At 36.7% G+C, this 22,275-nt stretch overlaps 1 protein-coding gene across 3 annotated transcripts in view; it reads right to left on the bottom strand.

Annotated features, from left to right (window-relative positions):
• Window positions 1–22,269, bottom strand: part of PPHLN1 (periphilin 1) — a 71,308-nt gene extending 49,039 nt beyond the window's left edge. For 2 of the 3 annotated variants that reach the window (XM_026841120.1, XM_026841119.1), the window contains exons 1-6: window positions 22,084–22,269; window positions 18,321–18,358; window positions 17,644–17,653; window positions 17,156–17,247; window positions 12,263–12,442; window positions 11,311–11,372 (exon numbers count right to left, since the gene is read on the bottom strand). In XM_026841120.1, the coding sequence (XP_026696921.1) occupies window positions 11,311–11,372; window positions 12,263–12,442; window positions 17,156–17,247; window position 17,644 (335 nt within the window). In that variant the 5' untranslated portion in view covers window positions 17,645–17,653; window positions 18,321–18,358; window positions 22,084–22,269. The remainder of the gene's footprint in view (window positions 1–11,310; window positions 11,373–12,262; window positions 12,443–17,155; window positions 17,248–17,643; window positions 17,654–18,320; window positions 18,359–22,083) is intronic. The other variant, XM_026841121.1, reaches the window with a different exon arrangement.
• Between the last annotated feature and the right edge of the window lie 6 nt (window positions 22,270–22,275).

Genomic DNA, 22,275 nt, shown 5'->3' on the forward strand with positions numbered 1-22,275 from the left:
GTACCTTAATATGCAAGTTTAAAATTGGAAGGAAAACACAAAGCAAGATATGGTATCTTCAGAAGCATTTTTTTCTGATACCATAACAGACCAGAGAAAGTGGTCATCATTATTGCTACTAGAGAAAGTTCTAATGGGACAGACCTTCCTAAACAGGTGCTTGCACCTTTACTGTCATTCTGCCTCAGACACTAAGACCGAGCACATGGGAACAGAACTTAAAAAATTTTCCCTGTAGTAGCAAAGAGTGTGGGGTTGATGGAGTGGGAGATGAAAAAAATTACCAAGTACTACCCAAAGCAAGCATCAGTAGATGATGCAAACAGTAATGGACTATGAAACACAACTAAAGAGCTCTATAGAAATTTTAAAATAATTTTATTGTTTAAAGATCTTTTAAATCAATGTGGGAAATGACACAAGACTGTGGAAAAAAAATACATGCTGTTTGCAGTCATGCAACTTTATATTGCCAAACTTCTAAATAAAAGTTGGGGGGGGGGGTTAGGGGGTTGAGGGGTAGGTTGGGTTTTTTTGATTGGGGGTTTTCTTGGGGAGGTTGTTTTTTTTCATTTACTTCAGGTCAGTGCTTGCCAAGCAATTCAGTGTAGGCAAAGATTTGTCTAATAATACACACACTAAGCACCTGAAAAAAAGGAAATACTTCCACACCATATTTTTAGGGGCATAAGTGAATTTTATGTTTAGCAAGCTATTATTCTTTCTCCCAAAGGCTATCTTTAAAATTCTTAAACAGAAGAACACTGAAACTATGAAATATCTGCTAAAGGAACTCTTTAAAGCTTTTCATTGGTACACCACAGAATGCCATTAGTTCATTGATGCTTAAGAGAAAGCAACAAATAATGCACTGTAGTAGTATATACTGATTTGATCAACTCTTGTGGTCGACTTTCTAATGCTATTAATAAAAAGCTGCAAAAGGAAAAAGCAAGTTATGGAACAGGTTTGGGAGCAGTAACACCTTATGTCAATAATACTGATACACAATACCCTTATTATATATAGTTTTCTTCTCTTTCCAAATCCCTTAATGAGATCTATAAATCAGAAAAACAGTCTATGTTTCTCTATATCAGAAAAATGCTCCACAACTCACTGCATTTTTATTCTCAAAGTGAAATTTGAAGCAATCAGGTCTAATCAGTTTCATGTGCTTACGCCACCAAAGTTTTGTAATACTGGTAGACCTCTGCATAGCAATTTTAAATAAAAGTTAGCAAACTACCTCTGCTTTTGAATTTCTCAAGATATAATAAATTATATGTATATGAAGAAAACTTTTATTGTATATAATGTATTTTTTCTTCAGTTCTCATTCCTTCCTATCAAGTATGTAGTTCGTTCAAAATCAGCCCAAAGCTGACAGACATTCCCTCTTATAAATCATCCAGCCACGTAGCGCTTTTTGTTTTTTGCCAGTTTGCTTTTTCATGTCACTCTGATTACAGTTTACAATCACTACAATATACATTAATATCTCTTGTCTTTTTTTTTTTTTTTAGTGCTATTTCTAATACCTAGGGAATGGCCTTATTTGAACATATTTAACAAGCCAGGCTATTTGGGTAATTTCCTTATTAAAAATCCTTTTGAAACTACTGTATACCTTCAGTTATTTCAATGATTTAATAACAGTTAACTTCAGAGTGCACCTCCATGACAAATCATATTGATTTAAAGTGGTGCTGCTACAATCCTAATCCTCTCAGCCCTCCTTGAATCCCTAGTCCCACTCCATGACTCAAGTGGCATTGTATTTTCTCTCAGACAACCAAACTGGTAGATAATTTTTTTAACCGGTTGTGGTGGGTTAGCATGCAGGACCAGTTCACTGAAGTGTACAAACACCTGAAACACTACTAGGGAGAGAATGGCACCAGCTTAGATAGGTTTAAACTGCTGTAGAAAGCTCAGTTTCCTTACTGCGTTTATGACTTTTATTTATTTATATCTAAAATAGGTCCCTTGGAAGAATTTTAGAGTAAAGTTAGCATCAGTAAGACTCAATTGAGTTAGCATCAGTAAAACTCAATTAAGTAATGCTTTTTCCCTAAAAATAGACATACACATCTAAGCAACACAACTCTCCTCAACTGAAATTTACAGCACATGTCATTTTGTCAGTTAAGGGGGGGGTGGTGGGGAAGCAACTTGCATTCATGTGAAGAAACAACATCTAAGCAAAGCTCATGCTAGTATTCCCACCCTCTCTCAATGGGAATTAAATTCCCTGAGATGTTTAGTATACTCAAAAATATAACAAACAACTCCCTGGAACCTAACAGAGGAAGAATTTATCTTCCCAAGGGAAATTATGTACAAGTCCTCTGTAACAATACTCCCTATCCTGAGAAAGCCATGACAACATACATAAGCCAATTCATTGGCTGGTTGTTAAGATGATTTAATTAGATGCCCATCTTAACAGTAGTTGTCTGGACTCAAAGGGAGGCTCCCTTCTCTTTCCCTCCCCACTATCTCTCAGTACTTCACTGTTTTTCAACATATTTGTTAGGAAGGCTTTCCAGAATAATCAAGTGCTATCCATGGGATTTTGCCTCATTATTTCCCAATACAGCATTAGCTTGCTAGTTTGATACCATCTACCACCTGATTATAATGCTAGCTATAAACCAGATGAGCTTGCTTTTTAAGTCTTCTTTAAAGCGAACAGTTAGTAGAGGTACATAATCTTATCTTTAGGCATGTCGCCCTATCATACACTGTAAACAGAAGAGCTCCTTACAGTTTATTAGCATTATGTAAATATAATTGATAAGAATGACTATTTTCCCAAAATGTGACTTAAGTTTCAAGCCACAAATTAGGTTACTACAGATTTAACAGAGTTTGCACACACTACTGAATTTTTCCTTACATGTATATAATATACTAACAGCTGTAGTAAACAGTTTTCATGCAATAACCACTGTTAAAAAAATATAATGATGACACCAATTTCATATGACAACTTACAGCCTTACAGAAGCTGCAGTGGGAAAGTACACACAAGAAGCCATAGATCCTTAAAACATAATATAGATTTGTATCAAAAGCAAGTTAAATAAACACATCATAGCAGTTGAGAACCACCATGATGAAAACTTCTAGGTTTTCTGTTGCCAAATTTGGTGTTTACTGTAATAGTCAAATAAATATTTACAAGTCAATTTACTACCTGGCTGTTCTTTATTCAACAATAATTGCACAAATACAGGCTGGGCAATGAGTGGATTGAGAGTAGGCCTGTGAAGAAGGACTTTGGGGTAGTAGCGGATGGAAAACTGACTATGAGCCAGCAGTGTGCTCACAGCCCAGAAAACCAACCATATTCTGGGGCTGCATCAAGAGAGGTATGGCCAGCACGTTGAGGGAGGTGATTCTCCCCTCTACTTCACTCTTGTGAGACCCCACCTGGAGTACTGTGTCCAGCTCTGGGACCCCCAACATAAGAAGGACATGGACCTGCTTGAGTGGGTTCGGTGGAGGTGATCAGGGGGCTGGAGCAGCTCCTCTGTGAGGACAGGCTGAGAGAGTTGGGGTTGTTCAGCCTAAAGAGAAGACTCCAGGGAAATCTTACAGTGGCCATCCAGTACTTAAAGGGGGCTACAGGAAAGATGGAGAAGGACTCTTTATCAGGGAGTGTAGTGACAGGACGAGGGGTAATGGTTTTAAACTGAAAGAGGGTAGATTTAGATTAGATAGAAGGAAGAAATTCTTTCATGTGAAGGTGTTGAGACACTGGGGCAGGTTGCCCAGAGAAGCTGTGGATGTCCCCTCCCTGGCAGTGTTCAAGGCCAGGTTGGATGGGGCTTTGAGCAACCTGGTCTAGTGGAAGGTGTCCCTGCCCATGGCAGGGGGGTTGGAACTAGATCATCTTTCAGGTCCCTTTCAACCCAAATTATACTATGATTCTATGAATAATTCAGGCTGTGTTTTTAAGTATATCAGTATGTTGAGAAGATTATAACAACCTGACTTTAGTCCAAAGAATACTTTGTCAATCCTTTTGAGTCACAACATAAAGACCATATTTAAATGTAACTGAAACATTTCAAAAGGACCATAGTATAAGAAATACCATACACACAGCATGAGACTGAAATTACCTATTTGTAATTACACTTTTCAAAAACAATCTTACCCAGTTTTCTCTTATGGCTCTCAGCAGAGGTAAAAAACAAGATTTAGAACCATTCTATGTTTCATATAAAGGGTAAGCTCTAGTGCATGAGGCTGTGTATTTACAAGCTGAGCAGGAAAAAAAAAAAGGTAGTGGAAAGTTCTTCTAATTTGACAACTTCCATATATGAGAAACTTTGAAATGTTTTGATTAGAAAAACAAATCTTCCAAGACATCATTGCAAAATGAAACAGAATAGCAGGACCCCTTTGTTACCAACAGTCAAAGGAGTCCTACACCAGTTAGGAGGGAAAAAAAAAAACAAAAAACCAACAAACAAACAAACAAACAAAAAAATCACAGCTCGGACTTCTGTGGGAGTTCCCAGGTCCTGGCTGAACAGCAGAAATACTGGCACTGACCTCAGAAGCTCATCAGGAGAAATGGTTAAGAGAAAAAGAAAAAATATGATCAATACAGCATATATTATGACTTTAAATTCCTTCTCCTCAAGCTGAGATGGAAATTGCATAAGTAATTAAATCAGAATTCTGAAACATTCCCTAAAAGGAACAAAATTATCAGTAGGAAATTTTTGAAAGCAAACATGTCTTTTAGAACTGGAATGAGAAATTCTGCAAAGAAACAGAAGAAAATAGGCCTTCCATAACAATCATGGTCAACAGCTATGCAAATAAAAATATTTAAAAAATTAAAAGCAATCACTCAATAGCTGCAACTAGCTGCCAGTGAAAGCAACATTCACCTTGCAGAATAACCCCACAGTTAGCTGACACATGAAAAAAATCCAGTTAAAAATAAGAGGAATTTTTACAAACTCCCCATATTTTTACACTGTAGAGTAAGGAAAAAAAATTCTACAGTTGAATCCCTGTCCACCAGTCTCTCCTTTTCTCCCCATTCTCTCAAGCGACAAATATTTTGAAAGTGGAGTGACAGTAGCCTTGCTTCAAACAACATTTCTAGTATAATTCTAGATATAAACAATGCAGGTCCCATCAAAATAAGTAACATCAGAAACTCAGTCTGACCTAATATTCTTAGTAAGAAAACAGCCAGCATTCACATATATAGTTTCAAATCTCTGGGTTAGTTAAATAGAGAAAAGAGATTTGTCACAGCAACAAAATCAGACTTGTCTGAATTTAAGCTTTTCACTTTCAGCTGTATTAGCCTACAGTAGCAGACAGTCCCAAACTGTTACATACATACTAACTATACATAGCTTTCAGTACCAGGCAGTTTTAAAATGTTAAGTGTTATCTGCATGAGAAGATTCAAGTTCTTAAAATCTCTGGTCCGAAGGAATCCAAAGCATTAGGAATACAATTAGACCTATATAATTTTGGCCAAGTAACAAAAAAATCAAATCATAAACCATAAATCTAATTTCACACACAAATTAGTTGTGCCAAGCACAAGAGCTAAAGAGGCAGTGGAGCAGAAAACAGCCCTCAAAGAAAATGTTACAACTACTGAATCACTAACACTGCTGCATAAGACACGGTGTAATACGAAGTCATTACATGTTATGTGTAAACCAGAACCTTTTGAGTTATCTATTACCTATTATCTTCTTCAAAAAAAGTCTAACTCCCCCCTCCAACCCCCCAAAATATCATAAGCCAAGGTAAGCTAATTTAGCTAGCAACCTAATACAATGGGTCTTCTGAACTAAAGATTTCACAGACAAGTCCTTGCCTGGAGTTGTAGACAGGTATAACGAATCTACCACAATGACCTATTATAAGGAAACTGTAACTTTGTATATGAATAAACAAGTTGCTTTAGTAGTTTGTGTGAATACTTAAGAGGTTCAATGTTCTGGCAGAGATTTTATTTATTTATTAAAAGAAAAAGGTATGTGTTAATGAATATGATCAGAACTCTACTTATCAATCTCTGTGAAAAACAAGAGCTTTCTTTGGGCAACGGCCATATTTATTTCCCTCCACACATGTTTTTTAACGAAGAATGAGGTTCTTGTATGGTGTCCCTTAAGACCTGCCAAATATTGCAACAGAACAGCAGACTTATGTACATTTTAGCACCATCCCATAAATCCCTTTGGCTAAGTTTCTCTTCTAATAAGCAAGACAAAGATCAGTTTACATTACAAGAAAGTTTAAATCCAAGGTGTAAAGACCTCCCACAATATAATACACTGTTTTAAATGAGTATAAAATATTTAAATAGGTTCACTGTTTCATTCATTAAAGCTTACATATGGGGGAGGGGAGAAACAAGCCACCCCCTGTAATTTAAAGGTGATTGAACACTGATAATGTAAAGATAACTTGCCTTGGCCTATGACACATCTGAACTCTCAATATTAAATACTGCTTTATTGAGAGAAGAGTCAGTGACCCTTAACTTCTATCTGGACACTCTCTCATCAATGGTTTCAGTTTAAAATAACCATTCTTGCCAAATAATTATTTTCTTCTTAATGTACAATCTTCAGACCATTCCTCTAGAACATCCTGTCCTCGGGTACCGCACCTGCAAGGGGTGAATCACCAAATGGAACAGAGATCAGAAAGCCACAACTGCTGGGCTCTTATCCTCAACTTTGCTACCAATTTTCTCCATGACCTTCAGTAAACACAATCTCCCCGTGAAGGTTTATGAATCTACAAAAATTGGAGTATATTATGCTTTACCACTCTAAAGAGGTAACTAAGTTTAATGTTCAGAAAGTCACATAAAATTTTCAGAAGAAAGGTAAGGTATCATTGAGTTAAAAGATTCCCAAAACAAAATACAGAACTTAGTTGTTCACAGATGCTAATTGTTTAAAATTAAGTTTCAATGTTTGGTCATTTTAATTTCATTTCTAGCACCAAAATTACCTTCTTAATATTTTTATTTACTACAAAATATTTCCAGTGCACTCCACAGATAAGTAGATCTGTTTTATATATGCAGATATAATACAATATACTAATATTTTATATTATACTATAATATAAAAACAGATATAAGTTTTATATACTAAATGCATTAGTATTAAAGACTAGACTAAGATTACTTCCTAATTTCACACAGGACATGGAAAAAAAATCCCCACAGCCAATAAACAAAAGAATACATGTAGTAGCAGCAAGTTTCCTTCATTAACAAATGAAAATGTATTCATATCTACAGCTTGAGAGAAGATACTCAAAATGTCCTATGTGAGCCACTTCTCACGAGTCTATATTATATGAACCAACATTATTATTGATGCAGAGTACTTCATCTACAAATATGGTAATCCTTATTTTACAAAAATCCGGACCTCAGATAATTTTAAGGATCAAATTTAATGCATGTATAGCTGGGATTTACAAGTGCGTCATTTTGTAATTTCTCTTTGAAGATGAGTCCTACCCATCTTAAGTTGCCAAGTTTTGCATATTTCACATCTTCCGAACTCAGTCTTGCCAGAAAAAAAAAAAAAAAAAAAGAATGAAGTAATGCTCTGTGCACTCAAAAGGATTAAAATTTGGTATGACTAAAGTGAACAGCAGCTAACAATCTGCTAAAGCATTTCACATTGAAAAGTTCATCTGACTACAAAAATGAACTTGTATGCAAAATCCATTGCTATGAGGGCCCACAGAAAAGTAATGTAAAATTTCAGTTCAACATGTAACAGCATAGCTCTCTGCAATTTCTCAAAAAGTCTGACATGCATAAAATGAGTGCTCTGAATAAATGATTTTGATATATCACTAAAGACAAGTAGTAACACAGCCCCAGAAGTGATAAACATCAGTAAAAGATAAATGTACAATGTAGAAGTCGTGTTATTTGATCTCTACTCTTCTCAGTTCCCAAGTTTCACAATTCTCATAGCATCAGTGACCAAGACATTAAAATTACCATCATGTGTGCAAAAAATTCTCTGTTCTAAAAACTAAAAGATTCTGCTTTGATGTATGTACGATTCTTTATACATTCCAAGGCTGGAACCAAGAGACACTTCGGACCAAGCCATGACCACAAGGTTACACAGTTGACATCAGTTCCTGGAGTTCTGAAATCCCTTAGGTCAGAACAGGAGAAAAAGGGCTGGTAACTCATTTTGAAATCTATGCCCAGTACATCCTCTGAATTACTTAATTTTTTACATATAAAAAATGGTATTACCATAAAGAAGTCATGGTCAGGATAAGATCTGTTCACTAAGCATAGTCTAAAACAAGGCTAATAAGTCTCAGTAACTGAGTGGTCCAGGAAAGAGCAGAAGGATCAGTAATGCTCTCTCTGCTCAAAGGCAGACTACTGGCAAATAATAGCTGCTTGGAAACTGAAGCATAACTCCATAAGAAGAAAGCTGCCTTTTTTTCTTGTTTGCTAAGCCGAGTGTAACATCACAGATCAAGCCACAGCTACGCAAGTGCTAAGCAAGCATGCACTTCCTATTTTTAAGGCAAAGGCAAGAAACTTAAAAATAAAAAATCCACAAAAGAAACAACAACAAAAAAAAACTCAAAAAAAACCTAGCAAACAGTTTCTTCAACATAGGAAACTTTCACCCTCCCAAATTCTGCATCATTTTAATGATTTTTAATATTCCAGATAAACAGCAGCTTTTACTTTGGGAGAACCTCTAGTAACATTTTTCAGCAATCCAAAGAAAGATAGGGGGAACAAACATTAGAAAGAGACCAGAAACAACTTTTTAATGGTTAAGTTGCCAAAAACTTAAGGAGGAAGATGTGAATGATTAATGCTTAAGAGGAAATGATAAACATAATATTGACAACATCTTATAGCACATTTTTAGCTGCTGAATGAGTTTTTAAAAATACTGAGGAAAACGGATTATTTATGTCAATAAAAGAGCTTTTCTTTTTAGAATGTATAGTCACCGAGTACAGTGACTACAAAAACCCACTAACTTCACAAGCCTCCTGAGTGCCTTTATCTTCACACATCTAGCTTTGTACTAGCCATGTTTCATGCAATTTTTTTGAAAAGTACTTCAAGGTTAAAGCAATCTTCAATCTTCTTCTACTATCTCAAAGAAAAAAAAAATTATATGTGCTCCAGAAGAACTTACCCCAATTAATTTTCATCATATCCAAGGAGAAAGCATTTTTGCATATAATAATATTTTCATTTCATGTCTTATTGAGCAAATGTCTTTGAAATGGAAAGTAATTAATGTTTTCACCACAGGAGACAACATATACTATATACTTTGATTTCCTCTGTTGAGATTCACCACATAGCTCAATAGTGAGCAACATGCAAAAAATCATCATTAAGTTTATTACCAAGCATGTAATGTTACAAGTATTTAGCACCCTTATCATAGGATTTTATATCCAAGGTTATTTACTATTCCTGTGCTCTTCTGTATAATCAGACTTCTGACATGCTAACACATATTTATATAATAAAGCAATAGGGCTTCATTCAATTGCAAATACATTCCCACACCCTCAACTGAACTGAATATCTTTATGAAGTTCTTCCCTAGTGTTACCACAGTTGTGTAACAGTTACATATTCTGAAATATATAATACTCATATGGGACTATCACCTACCACACAACACACATTTTTAAAGCCTTCAACAAAACAAGTTTACATTTTATCCTCACAGTTTGAATGGAAGAAATCAGGATGCATTGAAGACAATCTTTTTGACCACTGGGTGCCACTCTTGTTCTGTGTAAAATAAACTACCTGGCACTAACTCAAATCTTCTGTCTTTTTTCAGCTTTAAACAACTCTTATTCCTTTGGAGTTGAAAGAAAAGATGCAAGAACTTTTACACAAGTTTCTATAAAACACTTACTACTTTCCAGAACCCCTTACTGTCACTTCTAGCCCCAAGAATGCAATTTTGAGAGAAGTCTAGTGGACACAAATCCTTATGGTATATGAAGGATTTTTATGTTAAAGTTATGTAATAACTTAGTTATGCTATGTCTAAATCATCACATTCAAGGCATAGATATCTACTGCAACTGTGTAGCCCTGTAGCACTGTATTGCTATGGCTACTAACAGCTTTATATTGGGTTTGCAAGGCCTCAAGACTGTGGCTTTGAGCGACCTTGTCAGGCTTGCTCTGAGCTCTTCTTGACCTGCCTGAAAGCTTTATTTTAACTTGGTGTAGGATTAACAACAATTTTTCTAACAGACCAGAGGTGTCTATAGCTAATTTTTGTCTACTTTTGTTGATCTTTGTATGGTGAAACCACAGTTCTATATAGACAGCAGTAACAAGGAGTTACTCTATGCAGAATGAGGTATTTATGACTAACACCATGATGCAGTATACAGAAACACAGGCCTTGAATGACAGCAGACACCTTGAGAAGTAGAAGCACAGGATGTGGCATATAAAAGTACAGCCATGAGATGGCATTTTTAGGTTAGACTGTTAGTATTTCAGTTATACTAACTATTAATTCTTGTCTGAATATTTAAGGTGAGTTTCATTCTTGTCCATAAATTTTGAGTGTAACATTATCCTGTGCACTTTATTTATCATATCAAATAATCCCGTATCAAACATCATTGCAGGCATATGTATGTTACAGCCCTGCTGTTTAATACCCTTCCTTACGTTTCATGGATGGGAACCTGAGGTACAGACTAAGTGCTCACAGAAATTAATATAGTGTATGATGGAAATACCAACTCCTCAGTCCAGCTGAGAAAACAAGGAGATCAGAACAAAGGCTATGGTGAACTTCATAATCCCATTATCCAACCTAGCAGCCTTTAAAATGGCACAGGTATCTTTCCACTGTAGCCCCGAAGTACTGCAGTCACAGAAGCAAATATCAGACAAAAAAATTCTGTTAAATCATGTAAGAAGTGTGTCTTAACAGGGAGATGCACTAAATTACTTACAGTCTCAGGCTAACACTCTAAAGCTGCTATCATTATGCCTCCTATCCTTGATAAACAAATACTAAAATAGAGATTTTCATGTTGTATTATTTATTTAATTTGTATTTCAAACAATACAACTAGAAACCACTTTTCCACTATTGCCTTTTACTTCAACAGATGTCCTTTCCCACATCCCTGTCATTTCATTGTTCTGCTCTATAAACTTTTTTGATAACAAAGAAAAATGCCATAAATAGTCCCAGCCTATGCATGGCACTACTATAAATTCTTCTAAAATACCTGTATTCAGGCTGCCGACTTATAGAATGATCATCCCTTGGCCATCTGTATCCCGATTCATCCTGCAAAACATACATGCAAAACAACTGTGTGACATGTATCTCCCACATCAGATGTGAGGTGCAGTTAGTTGCCAAATCGTACTTATTTACTGCAAAACCTAAGCATTTAAGAAGCTAAAATAAAGCACTAATCATTCACAGCAAAATTTCTCTCAATTTATTCACTCTACCCCATTTCTCTTATTTTCTTCTTCTATTAATACTGAAGAGAGCAACTTTGAAATGCTGTACAAAATACAAAAACTACAAAATTTTCCAAAAATATATGCATGAGCCCTGACTTAACAAAAATTTTTCTCACTGAAATGCAAATTGTCATCACTAGCTTGAAATTACAGAACTTTAAACAGCTGGGTCGGAAGAGGCAGCAGTAAAGACCTTTCAGAAGGACCATAAATTTTGTACTTAAGTGTAGCTACTGGGAAAAAAATATGCATTCAACATCATGACAAAATTTAAATAGTGAACAACTGTATGAATTAGAAGGATAGGCAGACAACATTCAACAAGTTACATGTGCAATGACTTGTTAAACAGATTTTGCAATCCCTCTATTCATACAGAAACCTTCTGGCTGGTTTTGTTTTCTCAGTTCAGACTCTGAGCATTCTACAGAGCTGGACAAGGGCCCTTTCCTAAGTCAAGAGGGTAGCTAGTAACTATAAGAAGCAGCAAACAGGTATTCCTGTATAATCACAAGAGGCTTAGAAGTACACTAACTACAAAAAAAAGGAGCAAGTATCAAAACCTAGGGGTTTTTTTCTATTCATTCTATTTCAGTTTATGAGAACAGCAGTAGCAGCAAAGTTCTGTTCGAAATAATACTTTAACAGTTCGGTATTCAAGCATTAATGAGAAGATAAACATCATAAACATGCAAGAAGAATCACCTTATGTACACCTCGGTGTGGAGGGCCACTTCTTCGGTCATGGGCAAAACTGCGACCCTCTTCATAGTCTCTGTACTCAGTGTGACTGTAATCATCATACCGACTGTAATTCCCATCTCCAGGTCTTTCGAGCAGTGGTGGTTTCTTGGGCACAATATTTACTACTCTATGGTAACCATCCTAAACCACAAAACAAAATCATATTGCTTTTAACAGCTGGAAATCTGTAGTGAATACACAGAAGTAAAAAAACCCAAGTTATTTCTGAATGCGGGACTATGATAATCTTAAAGCTGAAATAGCACAGGGGAACAGAACACATTAAAAATCATGCTAGTCTGATGGTGGAGTAACTTATTAAATCTAATTGGACACCCTTCAGATGCAACCCTTAGGTGTTACAAGAGTAATCAAAGAGATAAAGTTTTCAATGTGGTTTAAGTTTCTTTTGAAAGTTTAAAGAGGTAGCATTAGCTACTTTCTAAGCATCAGCTACTTTTTTTTTTTAAGCATTAGCTACATATATTTCTGAGAGACTTTTATGTTAACTTCAGAATGCAACAAAGGAATTTATACCCATAATGACTGTAAAATAAAAAGCTCCTTTGAAAATACTATCACTTTTCTTAACATCAGTAACATCCTCCATAGTATGGAGATTATGGTGAAGACAGTCATAATCTGGATAAGCGCCTTCTCAATACAATGCAGTAGACGATCAGAGGATTCAAGTGGTTGACAGTTTTAACATTCAGATTTTCTTTCAACACAAGTTTTGGATAGCTTTTTGCTGGAATGCAAAATTAATTTATTGTATTTCTTTCAAATAAGATGTCATACACCATTTACCAATTAAAAAATACTTTATTAAGCGCAAATTGCATAGTTGTAAAAGATATAAATTCAATTTTTGAGAACGAATTATTATATAAGCGAACTGCAAATAAAAAGAAATGAAAACATGAATGCAAGGCCTTGTATTTTAAATCTTCTTCCTTTAGCAAGATAATTGTTCTACGGTCCTTAAAAACACAAGCTATAAATGCAGAGACTTAAGTTAGCATGTGCAGTTCAGAGGTGGAGGAAGATACTCAAACCAGTTTTATTAATAGTAGTAGAAGTCACAATCTAATGCGCCAATAGTTTTTGTAGAAAAACTCATTAAATTCACAAACTGCTCAATATTATCATGCAAAAAAACGTTAGTTGATTTCAGAGATCACCCAACAAATTCACTAGAGGGCAATGCAAAACCAGCCTACAGCCATACGGATAGAAAATAGAGCCTACAAACACATTCACACACAGCCACAATGCTTGATCTACCCTTGACTCATTGAACATCCTCCACGTTTGGGTTTTTTTTTTTTAGTTTGGTGTCTTACAAACATATGGTCTGAAGCTAAAACAAAACTGCTCTGTGCTTTAATCACACCCAAAAGGGCCCATCACATAACTGTACTGACATTCAGAAGTGCAGTTACATGAAAGCTCAAGGCATACTCACAGTTAATTGTGCCAAGTGCTTATAACTTAAATGTTGTTTACCAGGATCTGAAAGCATGTGCTTCTACTACAATCTATACTTGATATATAATTAGCATGCAGATTAGATTAGGACAAGTATTTTGCGCTCTCAAACAAGACATATTTCATTTGGTATCATGTGCATGTCTCGGGTCCAACATACTAATCTATCAGCAAATGCTAAGCAAGTTCATATATTGATTAACTCCGTTTTACTTGTCTAGTTAAAATTAAGTCAGACCTCTATATGTGGACACAGATAAAATGGCACAGGCTTACAAGGACAGAAACTGCCTCCCAACTATCTTGAATTGGCAGACCTTACTGAGAAGGAATTTCATATCCATCTTTCAGTACAGCAAAGAGACACCAGATCCTGGTTTTAACTACTAAGGGTGTTGTTTTATCATAGAATGGTTTGGGTTGGAACTAGTCTAGTTCCAATCCCCCTGCCATGGGCAGGGACACCTTCCACTACATCAGGTTGCTCAAAGCTCTGTCCAACCTGGCCCTGAACACTTCCAGGGAGGGGGCAGCCACCACTTCTCTGGGCAACCTGTGCCAGTGTCTCTCACATACCTCACACTAAAGAATTTCTTCCTTCTATCTAATCTAAATCTACCTTCTTTCAGTTTGAAAATGTTACCCCTCATCCTATCACTACACTCCCTGATAACAAGTCCCTTCCCATCTTTCCTGTTGGCTGCCTTTAAGTACTGGAAGGCCGCTATAAGGTGTCCCTGAAGCCTTCTCTTCTCCAGGCTGAACAACCCCAACTCTCTCAGCCTGTCCTCACAAAGGAGGTGCTCAAGCCCCCTGCTCATCTTCACAGCTCTACTCTTGACTCGAGCATGTCCTTATGTTGGGGGACCCAGAGCCAGACACAGTACTCCCAGGTGGGATCTCATGACAGCAGAGTAGAGGGAGAGAATCATCTCCCTCCATTTTCTGGTCACACTTCTCTTGATTCTGCCCAGGACACAGCTGGCTTTCTGTGCTGTGAGCACACATTACCAGCTCACAGTCCGTTTTCCATCCACTGATACATCTAGGTCCTTCTCCACAGGGCTGCTATCAATCCACTCATTGCCCAGCCTCTATTTGTTCTTGGGATTGTCCCAACCCATGTGCAGCGCTTTGCACTTGGCCTTGCTGAACTTCATGAGGTTTGCACAGGCCCACCTCTCAAGCATGTCCAGGTCCACTCTGGATGGCGTCCCTTCCCTCCAGTATGTTGACTGCACCACACAGCTTCGCGTCATCGTGATACATGCTGAGGGTACGCTCAATCCACCGTCCATGTTGCCAGCAAAAACATTAAAAAGCACCAGTCCCAATACCAACCCCTGAGGAATGCCACTCGTCACTGCTCTGCACTGGGACACTGAACCATTTACCACAACTCCCTGAGTGTGACCACCCAGCCAGTTCCTTATCCACTGAGTGGTCCATCCATCAAATCCATGTGTCTCCAATTTAGAGACAAGTTGTGCAGGACAGTGTCAAATGCTTTGCACAAGTCCAGGTACATAATGTCAGTTGCTCTTCCCTTATCCCCTTATAACCCCATCGTACAAGGCCACCAGATTCATCAGGCACGATCTGCCCTTAGTGAAGCCATGTTAGCTGTCACCAATCACCTCCTTATTTTCCAGGTGCCTTAGCACAGTTTCCAGGAGGATCTGCTCTATGACCTTGCTGGACACAGAGGTGAGACTGACTGGCGTGTAGTTCCCTGTGTCTTCCTTTTTTAGCCTTTTTAAAAATAGGGGGTTATGCTCCCCCTTTTCAATAAGTGGAAACTTCACTGGACTGCCATGACTTGTCACATCTAATGTATAGTGGCTTAGCCATTTCATCTGCCAGCTCCCTCAGGACCACAATTTTGGTGCAGATGGATAGTATAGATTGTGATAAATGAGTGCACTCTGCTAGTTCCTTCATCCCCAGTTCCAAACACATATAAAGCTATCATTGAACTATCTATTTAATTCTTGCATCAAAATGAGTGTAGCACATCTTTTCAGCTCTTAAGTAAATTTTCATAATGCATGCCATGCGTTGTTCCCTGGACAGCTTGAAAAATGACTAAAAGAATTCAGGAATATCACTATTGCAGTGGTTAAATTAAATTAGAAATGTGTTAGTCAAGTCAAGCACTGATTAAAAAAAAAAAAATATCTGTGGAAATACACTCCGACTTTCCTCATGTCCTATTGCTGATAAATATTTTGGAGAAGCAGCTGACTAAATACCCTGTGCAAACTTATCTGATTTCCAGTTTGCTGAAAATGCAGAAATTTTGTTGTTACCTGTAAAGAGAGTTAAAAATGTCACAGAGCAGCCAAACACTAATACACTACTCAGAAAAAAACCCATGTAACTAATTACCAAGTTACCAACACTGCTACACTTCTAAAATGACAAGCTGAAAATATGGTAGAGGGAACCCAGAAAATATGCTACATCAGCTAGGCTATTATTCCAACATTTAAAAAAATTAAAAGTCAGAGAACAGGCAAAGGTACCTCAAATTTTATTTTGCCAAATTTACATTGTACAGCATGTAAATAAAATATCAAAAAGTATTCTTAAAGTTCTTTTAAGGTCAAATAGCTCAAAAGACAAACCTACAACCTATTTTCTTTCTTCTTTAGAGACTTTAGGCACAGGAAAAAAAAAATTTACCCAATTCTGTGGCACAGAGATTTTCTAAAAGCATTCTAAAGTAATTCTACAGCAGAGTAAGCACAGCTTCTGTGTTTGCTTTTACAAGCATAAGATACAGTAGAATTCTCCATCCCAACAAAGTAGTTTCCATCTATCCACTTCTTGATAACATTTCCCTTACAAGGATCTGAAACACAGTTTCTTTAGCGAAGATTTATTTTCAACATTTGTTCTAAACATTTCCTTCTATACTTTAAGCATCATAAAAAACTGCATCAGTGACAAGAACAATACTGAAAGTAGTCACTTTACCACCTCAAATCACTTCAAAGATATAACAACAAAAAAAAAAAGTCTGGGGAAAAATACAAGATAGTATGGCCTTTGGTTCTCCAGGAGTTATTAAAAATTCCATGTTTAATAACACAAAGAATTACACCGAAAAAATGAATTTAACAAAATACAAATATTCTAAAACACTTTCAATAGATTTGAAGAAAAAAAAATTGTAAACATCCTATTATCTCTGTGCAGATGCATTTGCTAGATTCTTGGCTTAAATGAATGAGAACAGAACAGAACTTGGGGTATAGTAGGAACATAACTACATACATAAATCCATGCCTAATGGTACAAGTCATGGTATAAATGTATAGTATAATGGTATAATGCTAAAGAAACATGCTATACACTTACATCAGGATGAATCCTTTGAGGAAGACGTTCTCTTGGAACCCTTTCATAGTCATATCGTCCTTCAGACCACATTTCACCTCTTCGATATGCCACTGAAGACAATAAAAATCCAATTAGCCAAAACCAGACTCATTATGAATAGACAAAAGGATAGTGAGCATAGAAATAAAAGTTCCCAGACATCTCCCAGTATAACGTATTATGCACAAGCCCTGTATATACCCTTTTTATTAGCCCTTTTTAAAAGTAAGTCTCTCTAGCTGTAGAAAGTAATTAATGAACTTTAAGCAAAAATAACCCACGGTATGCGCAAGAACAACTGAACAACTGGAAATTAGTGCAGTATAATCAGCATAATTACAGGACATATAGATACTATAAACAGCTCTAATGAAATATATGCTTACTGCAAATACCAGCTGTTCATATAAATTCATATATGCATATCTTATGGCAATTTTAATATTGCTCTGCTAAAAATAGAGGACTTTTTTTTAAAAAAAAAGAGTTCAACTATTTATTAGACTGAAAAATTTCTACTTTTTAATATAACTTTGATTGAATTATTTCATCATCTCAACCATCTGGAAAGAGGTTAAAACACAACATATCATTCAGTTACGCACATCATGCATTTTGAACACATGAATGAAGTGCATTCTTCACATGCAGATTTTTCCTGTTTTAAATAGGAGCCAGCAGAACACAAAAATTCCTCTTTCCAGAGACAGGTGACTTCCAAAGTCAAAATTAAAAATCAAATGCAGTTAAAAATGAACCCTCACTATAAGAGATTCTAGTCATGCTATGTTAGATAACACAAATTTGAAGAGCTGAAACCTTCCTGATGTTTACAAAGATGACAAATTATATATCATACATAATTGAAAAATTATTCTAGCAATTTCCTATCTAATTTTTCAAAGTTTCCCTTCATTATTGGTAGTCCTAGCTATTAAGAATAATACTAAAAAGAAACAGCAGGACATATTCAGGAGAAACATAACTATCTACTTTCATAAACAATTAACAAATAGACTTATGAGGCTATATAATAATATTATGACAGAAGAATGATCACGAAAAAAGGGTTTATTAACTCTAAACAAAGGTAGTACTAAGATATATTTTTCTGAAAAACAAACACTCGTATACTTACTTCTGAGTTTTAGCAATTCCACTTCTGAAGATCCATTCAGTTACCTACAAAAAATAAACTGGTTAGCAAAAAAATGCATATATATTCATAAATACGTTTTTTCTTTTAAGTAAACCAGACATTTAAAATATAAATCTTTTGACTGTCCATCCCCCACAACCCCTTGAAATTAGTTGAGTAATTCACTACACTCAATTAAGAAAGAATATGAACTACTCAGTTGAATTCACAAAATCAAAAAAAATCTCGTGACAAATTATTACAGATACAACACTTTCCTAGTGGATTTCAGAGTTTATTTCCTTTTTATCATCTTTTACTCACTATCTCGAGTACCAGTTTTTCTTCCATTTGTCAGTGAAAGCTTTTGGAAACTAGTGTAACTGGGTTTTTTTTAAAACCACTCAGAAAAATATTTAATATATTCCCTTAACTTATTTATTTAACTGCCTTTCAATATCATTAAGTAGAGAAAAATAAGGCACATGTTAATAGGTTAATGAATAGTTTGATTTAACAAATGCTTTTCCTTTGTTAATAGATAGTAAATTCTGATAAAGTAGATCTTCTCACAGTAACTGCAATGCCTTTATGTTCAGAGATTTTGATTCTACTGTTGGTACAAACGAACCAGAGTATCTTCTTAAAACATTGTTGATTTTATAACAGGCTTGACCTTAAGTACGTTCTATAACCAAGGCACAGGACTAGTCTGATGTAGCCACAGATTATAAATCAAAAGCTGACTAAATCAACAGAGTTTGTTTGGTCCTGGTTCATCTGTTTCTATAGGAAAAAAAAAAAAAAAAAAAAAATGACCAAACACAGCTTTAAAAACAACCAAGAAGAGAATAAACTTTTAGGATCAATATGAGAATACTCCATTAACAAGGACTAGAGATCAAACCTCAAGTTTACTACATTGTATTCAGATTCATCTGTTCTCTCAGTACAAAGTTGTTCTAAAACAAAGATTTAAAAGAAACACCTATTTTTGTTTCACACCTAACACCATTGTCACCCATACTATTTTCTATTAGCATATACAGCAAAAATAGTTGATATTTCTTTAATATCACAATATATAATCACTTGTTAAATTAGTTTAAACACCTTCTTCCACTCCAGCGTACGGAGAAGCCATTCTATTAATGCAGGGCAAGCTGCTCCGCTGTGGCCAACTGCCAAGAATGGCTTTGCTCTGATTATCACGGTACTAAGTCTTGCCCTGTGCTAGTACAACCAGTGGAAAACTAAAGGGTTTCTTCAGCAAGCAGATTACATGGGCCACTTAAACTTCAGATTTTTTGCACAACTGGGTTTTCTTTATCATTCAATCTTTATTTTATCTTTTTACTTTCTAAATAATATATGCTAAAACAAACCCTGAGACATTTGCAAAAGCATTCCAGTATTCTGCAATATATTGTATACAACTCTTGTCTGTTTACACTAGAGACATTCATTTTCATCACGCCTAGAAATATTCTCCAGGATTCATAATTTTCCAGTGTGTGCTACCAACCTTCTGCAGAATCTACATCTTTGTTTCAAAAACATACAGCTTGCTAATCCAGATGGCTACATCTTGCCATATGTGAACAAAGCATAAAACCAATGCTGTGCTGTAAATGCAGAGGCAGGCAGCTGCAGTGTCTCAGATGCTACTGGGATATATCTGGTTTTACACTGTTACTTTAACAAACAGCAGAAATTGACAAATGTGGGTCAGTTCAGTCTCTTCTCCACTTTGGAAAGCTCGCTCAAAAAAAAAAGCTTAGATTCTTTTGTATGAATAAGACCTAGGAGAGATGCTTGGAGAATTGCAACTTAGTAGAAATAGCATGGCCAATTTTGCAACAATTGTTGCTTTGAGGACACAAAGACCAAAACCACTGCTTTTTCTTCCATCAGTTAGAATCTGTATTTGACAGTGCTTCAAAGATATCCCAGTTATGTCTCATCTAAACAGAAGGCAAGACAGATAAAACTGAGTTTGAAGGGGAAAAAAAAAATGTCATTTTCTCCTCCTCCCCTCATACTTGGGACAGGCAGAAAACACTGAATATGCATAGTCCTCTGATTGGTAAAATGAAAAAGCAGAAGTGAAGAGCAGAGGAAAAAATCAACCATAGTACCTAGAATACTGTGAAGGGAGGAACTGAGGAAAAACAAGGATACAATGAGAATCCAACTCTTCCTAATAACAAGTATTAGGCTACAAGATTTTCAAAAGTAATTAGAAGCATGATTGCAACAAGTCTAGGCATATTAAACCTAGATACCAAATAATGTGAAGGAAGATCCTTTCTTTCAATCTTTCCTGACTCATTCACAAGAATTTTGACTTTAAATAAATAAATAAAATATTAAAAAAGCCCTTCCAACAAAAATCAAACTAACTCCCACCTCAAAAGGGAAAAAAGCCAGAAATGTGTAAACTGAATAAACTTATTAATAGAGGCAGCATTTTGATAAGGATTTACAATCCCACAGGTTCAGTTTTCTTACCACATCATTCTAATATATCACTGGGAGCAAGAGAAATGGAGGCAATGTGTTGGGGGTTATACTAATACAGTGACTGATGTGTAAGTGCTTATCTTGGTCTGAACACCTGCAGTTGCCAACATCCTGTCCTTCATCAGTGCCAACGCTACAAAAAAATATTCTACCAGGCTGCGATGGGGCTGCTACACTAGCAATGTCAACAGAAACAACTGCATGGATCACCACCTCCACTGGGACTTTCTATCTTGCAGCACTAACACTTTCACAACAAAGTATGTCAGCTCACCATACCGTTGTCAGGTCAAAACTGCATCGCTTTCAACATTTACACTTGAAAGTACCAACCAACTCTCAATATTTCACCCAGGGCAAATCATTGTAGCAAACTCTACTCATTGCTTGAACAGACTCTGTGGGTTTCCTTATCTTTTTGTGTATTTCTGACAAAGTCTTTGTTCCCTTGAAATCCCAGACACCTCAGATGAATTATTATGACTACTTATGAAAACTCCAATGCATGGTAAAGGGAAGGAGTATGGGTGAGAACAAAGAACCGTGAAAAGCAGACTTAAAAGTATTTCAATACTAATAAAGACCTTAAATATATTAAAGGACACCCAATTGTTAACCTAAGAATAAAGATTTCTTCTAGTACTTCTAAGCTAATCAGTTAAGTAACATACGTCTTACTTATTCCTCTAGAAACGTAAGGATACCGATGCTGCACCATTATACCCACAAGATACCTCACTTAAAGGGTTTACAATGGGATTTATACAGCCTCCAAATATTCATGACTCGCTATTAAAGTTTAAAATAACTCTCAGAAGTACACACAAGTAGTAGCAATATCTTTTCTTTCAAAACACAAACTCAAAATCAAAATCTACCGTCACGTGTAGGTTTTAAAAAGGACTAAAAAGTAAGGTTTACAAGTTATCTTCGGTGCTGACACAGCAGCGGCCTGCCCAGAGAAGGCCATCCTTCCCATGCCTCCTGTCCCGCGGCTTCTATTCACCCCAACTTCTGAGGAACCCAGGGAAGCAAAGGATCCCGTCCGACAACAGAGGCTACCCACAAGTGCAGGAAGAGAGACTCCCGCTCCCAAATGCCCCCGGGGGTGCCGTCTCCCACTACAGGCCTCCCAGACTGTTCGGCGACCACCCGAGCTACGTATTCGCGGCGCCCCAGTCGCGCAGGGGGCAGCCGGGAGGAAAGGCGGGCCCCGTCCTGCGCCCCGCAGCGCCAGTCGCCTCACCAAAGAGCCCCAAGCCAGAGCCCGGGGGCCGACGCCGAAGGCCACACGACCGGCTCTGACACGATGAACTGTCACGCTCACTCTGCGGAACAGGGAGACCGGACGGTGGAGTCCGCACCAGCCCCCGCGGGTACAGGCGGCCACAACCCGCACCTCCGGCCCGGGCCCGCCGACCACCCGCCCTTCTCACTT

Source organism: Athene cunicularia (genome assembly GCF_003259725.1).
Source record: "Athene cunicularia isolate RWA chromosome 1 unlocalized genomic scaffold, athCun1 chr1_part2, whole genome shotgun sequence".
In the NCBI taxonomy this organism is placed as follows: domain Eukaryota; kingdom Metazoa; phylum Chordata; class Aves; order Strigiformes; family Strigidae; genus Athene; species Athene cunicularia.